Here is a 6,462-nt window from a genome sequence, read left to right as displayed (position 1 = left end):
TGTGGGAGCGTACAGGTCGGTGGGAGGTAATCTGTGGCAGGAGGCGGTCTCGAAGGTAACCAGGTCCGATGCCATGGAGCGCTTTAAAGATGATGGTCAGCACCTTGAAGCGCACCCGGAAGGCCACCGGCAGCCAATGCAGCTCGCGCAAAAGCGGTGTAACATGGGAGCGATGAGTCCCTCCCAACACCGCCCGCGCAGCCGCATTTTGAACTAGCTGGAGCCTCCGGGTGCTCCTCAAGGGGAGCCCCATGTAGAGAGCATTGCAGTAGTCCAGGCGGGAAGTGACAAGGGCATGAGTGACCGTGCGTAGGGCGTCCCGGTCCAGAAAAGGCCGCAACTGGTGAATCAGGCGAACCTGATAAAACGCTCCCCTGGTCACGGCCGCCAACTGGTCATCCAGGTCAAACTTTGAAAGAGAGTGATCTTTTTTCCTGCCCCAGCTCCTTGATAATCATTTCAAGTAATCTACCAAATCTTATAATACAAGCCATATTTTTCTTTCACTATAAAGAAACAAAGAACTACTCAACAAATAGAAAATTTGTTCTGAGCTTTACCCCAGAAGCTGGAAGTGTAGCACCTTCCATTTTTGAGCAGACTCCATTCTCATCTTTGCTGTGTTTTTTTATATTTCAAAGACAATACAAATGAACTAAAATTTACGGTGAGTGCCGATACACATATTCAGTCTGAATAATAAGTGAATGAATGTTTAAGTACTTAAAATCAAGAATATCTGCAGATTATTAGTAAATAAGATGACAAATAGAAAATAGACCCCATGGCTTACTTAGCCCTTTAAATATAGCATTCTGGTATAGTTACTTGAATAAGAATCATATAAACATTATTTTGATTTATGTTCATATTTGAAACCATGTTCATGGGTGTCCTAAAGAGGAACCATGTACTTCCTGCTATAGTTCATATTTTTATTGCTCTCTGTAGGACACTTAATGCTGTTCAGATGCAGTATGATTTCTTTCTTCCTCTTCTGCAGATTGCAAGATGTGAATCTTGATTCTCCAGTTGCAGTTGCTTGGGGGAAATGTAGGGAAAGTTGAGATATTTACACCTTGTCTTGTCTGTGACTTTGTTGGGCTCAGAAGGATGACCACTTGTGAACAGACTTTGCACTCCAGAATTGATCCAACAGAAGTTCAACTCTTCTTACGTAATAAGGCTATTTATATTTTCACAAGAAAAGTTTCATTTCTGGTAATCCACACATGAGAGGGTAGTGCACGACAAGCATGAGTAGGATTTCCTCTTTCTGAATAAGTTAATACCTTTTTTTTAAAAAAAAACAAAACCCCATCATTCAACTTACTAAAGAGGTAATATGCAACAAACCCCCATAATGATTTCAAATTATTTCATAATTCCTGAAATATCTTGGTGCACTGGAAAAAGCCATGCAATTAATAACATCAAAAAGACTTTCACAGAAGTCTGACTGCACCAAAAAATGTGACATCTCCATTCAAGACTATTTTGGCACTTGTGCGTGGTATGGTAAGCTGAAGTTCATCTCCTTCTTCTAATTTTGCAACACCTGCCAAAACATTGCAATCATTTTAAGTACAACAGTCTAATATACCAAAACAAAACAAAAATGGCTATGATTTGGCTAGTCCTTAATTGACAAAGCTGCCACCTTTTTTCATTTTGAGGTAAAAAAATGCATATTATATACATTATATACACCTATAAATAAGGTATATATAAATAAATATAGTCCTCAAGGTACCATAGGCCATTTAATGAACATTCAAAGTTATAACAACTCCTCCCCCTCCAAAAGCTATATATGAACCCGTTTCAAAGTTACAATGCCTGCAGCTCCCCCATGGTCAATGGCCCCATTTCCCCCCCTCCAATCCTGCTTGCTGGGTCCCCATAGATACTGGGCCTGCTTTGCCACCCCACTGGCTTCCACACACTCCTCCCCATACCCAGTCACTGTTCTCCCACTTATCTTTTGAATATACCCAGAACTCAGAAAGTCAGGGTAGGGAAGGCCACTCTATTGTTGGGACACATGGCACAATTGAGGAGAAGAAATCCTGTCGGTTTTGCTTTCTTCGCTGTGCTTTGTTCCCCCAGGGCCAGCAACACTAATGTAAAACTACCATTGCTGGCACTGTGGGAGGAAAATGTTGTGAGGAAAGCAAAACCGGCAGGATTTCTTCTCAGCTTCTCCAGCGTTACCAACGCTAGCATAAAGCTAGTGCTGCTGGTCCTGGGGGAGCAAAACATAGCCAGGAAAGCAGAACTGAAAGAATTTCTTCCCCTCAATTCTGCCATATGGCCCAGCAATGGAGCAGCCTTCTCTACTCCAACTTCCTGAGCTCTGGATATCCTTGAAAGGCAAGTGTGTGATTGTGACAGGGTAGGATAGGGAGGAGATCATATGGAAGTGGGGAACCCAAGGGGCAGGAAGTGAGCATGCGGTATCTCAGAGGGTAGGGGCAAGCCTTGGGAGGTCCAATATGAGTGGGCCAGTCCTGCACTAGGCCTCCCATGATCTCCCCCACCTAAGTCATGCCATGCTCTACTTAATGACCCATGCATTTCATTTAATGTTTAACAAATGCATTGGGGAGAGCAAAGATGGGGAGGTTGTTAATGGCACGGTTCATTTTACATAGATCCCAACCTCCGACACTAATGGGCAGGTTCCATTACTGTTGTAAATCAAGGACTATCTGTCAGTCCTTTTATAGAGGGATTTTGACTTCCAACATGAATGGAAAGGCAGACTAGTGGGGTGTAGTAGATATGAGGAATAGTTTAAAATTATGGAAGCTGCTTGGGGAGGCTTTGGATCAGTCACTCTTTCTAATTCCAGCCTCTCCTGAAGAATTTTCATGAGACTCAAATGATGGAGGATCATGGACATTAGTCCATAAGCTCTTTGGAGAATGGTCAAAATATAAACAAATCAACATCAGTCAATTTCAAAAGGCAGCCTTAATTGGAACAGCTTACATCCTGTGACGATACCTTTAACATCATCAAACAACAATATCTGCCTATCCCAGTCCTTAGGAAAGACTCAAGAGATGGACAAAAGTAGGCAAATCCAGTCTAAACACCTGGTTGACTATGCAATCAACCATAATAAATCATGCATTTCAATTATTTCAGGCGTTTGGGTCCATTCAGCAGCAATGCATTTTCTAAGTCGTGAGTGGCCCAGAATACTCTTCCCCATTCCTAGCAGATTTTATGTCTGTGTCCATCAGTCAGTCCCCAGTTCTATGCCATTTTCCTAATACAGAAAGATGTGCCAAAAAAGCAAAAAGCAGTGTATATTTGCATCTGTTTCTCTAACAGAGGTTGCTGCCTACCACTGAAATTAAGAGAAAGAATTAACAAGAACTCACCTATATGATGTAAGGAGTTCAGCATGGCCCACCACACCACCCACCACCATCATTTTATATGGCTAATTCTCTTTCCCACCAGTAAAATTCTTATCTAGGCCAACAAATTTAGGATGGTTTTCATAATTACCTGCTGTATAACAAGAATTGTTAGGAGAGGTTTCAGGCATGTTTTGCAGGCAACGAAATAATGTAACCAGACTGAGATCATCTCCAACGACGTGGGCTTTTTTCCTCTGAATCAAATGTCCCATTACAAACATTTCATCTGTATATAAAACCTGAACAAATAAATTTCATTACAACTTTAAATTAATACTTCAGACAGATTAGTAAAAGAACTTTTTTCTCTATTTTACCTGACCATATATGAAGAAGTAGCCAGTTTCTCTGACCAGTATTTTATTTCCATGTTCTTCTAGAGCTGTTCCTCTTTTAAAGCTAAGAAGCCAGGGAACTATACTTGAATCATCTGAAAAATTATTAGTATCTCATTAAACGTGGATTAACTATTTTCCTTATATACTTCCTATGATTTTTTTTAAAAAAAGAAATAATCATTATGCCTTTGAGATGAGTAACTCAAACAGAAACTAACAACAAGTATTAATGTTTGATGAGAAGTTCAGATAACTAAGCCTTGGCTAGTGGTTGAGGATACTTTTGATGTTTTTGTATCATCTTGCTTTTTTCAATTTTCTTTTGTAATTCAATACATGCTTTTTTCAATATTCTTTGTATTCTATCTCAATATTTTAACAGTGCATATGGATTTTAAAAGAGAGATAAGTAGTTTTTGTACACCAAAGTGAACTTCAAGGATCTTCAAGAACAGCCTCCTGACAGAAGCCATATTTTTAAGGATCTACCAGGGTTCAGGCTGTATCAGAACTCAGCTCAGAAGGCTGGTGAACTAGAGGAATGCAGTGGAATGTAGGGAAAGGCTTGTAGTCAGGTATCCTATATACACATGGATTTTTAGCATATAAGCTATAGAAATAAACAAACCCTTTGGGACAGGTTATGCATTCCCACCTGTCATCCATTGAAACACTGGACCATCAGAGTTGAAAACTTGAATCTCTAATGCTGACCCAGGGTTTCCCCTAAAATCGGGAAAGGTGGAGTGGTAAAATGATAATAAATATAACTGGATTTGCCCTTCCTGCATTACTTAAGAACCTTTAAGAACAAGGTTGCATTTGAGCAATTATAATGCAATGGCTAAATCTGTTCACCCACAGAAAATTGGGTTGCACTAAATCACGTTAAGAAATTAGTACATTACCATGTTGCTGAATGGCACTTTTGCTATCAGCCATCAATTGCAGACACGACTGTAATACTAGAAAGAGATATTTAGAGAGAAGAAAATTAACGTGGGATTCAAATAAAGGAAATGAAAAATAATTAGTTTCAGGAAAGTGTGGGTTGTAACTTTTCCAACCCTACTAATGAGTTGTTAATTCAAACTGGTTCAAGGGAATTTGCATTCATATTCTGTAATGAATACATGTCGCTAGGGGCCCATTCAAACTATTCCTGGAAAAAAATGACAGTTTAGAATTATAGTATTGCTAATATTATATTTTGAAAATAAATGAACCATGTTAAGAAGAGCAATTATAAAATGTAATACACAAGATAGGGTTATTTCACCTTTGGTTAGATGTACATGAATTCAGTGGGAGAGATAACTGATCCGGAAAAGAGAGAGAAGAATTAAAGTTCATCAAGCAACAACTCATCTAAAGGGTGGAAACTTGAAAGACACCCATCTTTTCAGCAGGAATGTTTGCTGTTACAGATACCTCTGGTCTACCCTATCATCATCTGTTATTTTGACTATATAAGACCCTCCATGCTCAGCCACAATTGTTAATGTCCTGACCTGGACCCTGGGGTGTTTTCCCAGAGACCACTGTGAATTCCAATCAGATCTTACTTCATCCAACCAGATCTTACCTTACCTGTTTCTCCTCTCTGAGAGGGGGATCTTTTCCCCCTGTGTCTGTCTCCAGTCCACATTATGTTTCGGTTTCCTCGATGTGATCCCAAAACAATTCCCTGACAAAACAGGCAAATAAGCATAATGAAGGCTGTAATTGCTAGCTCTCACTTCAGCTCCTTCAATGTCCAAAGGTTTTCAACTCACCTGGCTGGAAGCTGCGTTGGCCATCTTCCAGTATGGAGTGAAGGGGCTGGCTGCCTTGGGTTCAACAAGCCGTGGAAGTGAATTCCTTGCCTGAATCCTGCCATTCAGCTTGCTGGTTAGGACTGCTAGTTCTGTTTTCAGTGCAACAACGTAGTAAAGGGATGCTGCTGCCAGGCAAAAGGAGACAAACACTGCAAATCCAAGAAAGATGAATAGGAGCCCTTTACAATCAAAGCCATTAACAGAAGAAGAAGAGGGGGAAGACCCACAAGTCGTGAAGGTATTGCCTTTTTCTCGTGGGAAATTCATAGATTTCATGACTTCTTTATTAAAGCGAAGAAGAAACTTCAGCTGCTTCTTATTCTGTGCAATACAAACATTTTGCCAGTTGCATCCAAGATATGTGCTCAAAATCCCATACTGCGTGCTTCCGGTCATGAGAACCTGCTGATGCCATGTATGTTGCTTCTGCTCTGCATCTGCACAATGTAAAGCTCTGTTTTTGTATTTTGGCAATGAATCTTCCTCATTTTGGTTTCTGCCTCATTTATTACCCATTATCCTTGTTATGCAGCCCCATGACCTTGCCTGACTGCACAACTTCTACCAATGCAATTGCATTTTGCAGCTGGGCAATAATTTCCTCCTTGACAAATGAGTGCATTTGTGTGGGGTGGGAGATTAAAAAAAAAAGTGGGACTTCTGTCCACTTATAGTTCCCTCTTATGCTACATACATCCCCTCTCATTAGGTCTGCTGTCGTAGTAGCATTCCAGATGTTCTTGTCTCATCCATGTATAGTTTCTTCCATTAGCCCACTTACCATTAGATTGTCCTGGTAGTGGACTTTGTTATTCCTGGTGATATCCAAGTTGGCCTGATTCTCTTAGTTCCTGTTGGTCTCATATCTGAGGC

At 40.5% G+C, this 6,462-nt stretch overlaps 1 protein-coding gene across 1 annotated transcript; it reads right to left on the bottom strand.

Moving 5' to 3' along the window:
- Positions 1 to 626: 626 nt before the first annotated feature.
- Positions 627 to 5,865, bottom strand: TNFSF13B (TNF superfamily member 13b). The gene is made up of 6 exons (XM_015812347.2): positions 5,548 to 5,865; positions 5,363 to 5,459; positions 4,681 to 4,737; positions 3,752 to 3,864; positions 3,523 to 3,673; positions 627 to 1,558 (listed from the first exon to the last, which is right to left on the bottom strand). The coding sequence occupies exons 1-6, from the start codon at positions 5,863 to 5,865 to the stop codon at positions 1,446 to 1,448; spliced, it is 849 nt and encodes a 282-aa protein (XP_015667833.2). The 3' UTR covers positions 627 to 1,445.
- Positions 5,866 to 6,462: the final 597 nt, after the last annotated feature.

Source organism: Protobothrops mucrosquamatus, unplaced genomic scaffold, assembly GCF_001527695.2.
Source record: "Protobothrops mucrosquamatus isolate PMUCROS unplaced genomic scaffold, P.Mucros_1.0 scaffold78, whole genome shotgun sequence".
Classification (NCBI taxonomy): Eukaryota; Metazoa; Chordata; class Lepidosauria; order Squamata; family Viperidae; genus Protobothrops; species Protobothrops mucrosquamatus.
The sequence above is the reverse complement of the archived record's forward strand: the minus strand, read 5'-3'. Positions and strand labels throughout refer to the sequence as shown.

What these genes read in the sequence shown, in the direction of transcription:
- TNFSF13B (XM_015812347.2), bottom strand. Translation starts at nt 5,865, where the DNA reads ATGAAATCTATGAATTTCCCACGAGAAAAAGGCAATACCTTCACGACT. An exon ending in CCAACGCAGCTTCCAGCCAG is followed by an intron (nt 5,460 to 5,547) that starts GTGAGTTGAAAA and finishes CTGTTTTGTCAG; the next exon opens with GGAATTGTTTTGGGATCACA. An exon ending in ACTTCTTCATATATGGTCAG is followed by an intron (nt 3,674 to 3,751) that starts GTAAAATAGAGA and finishes TTATTTGTTCAG; the next exon opens with GTTTTATATACAGATGAAAT.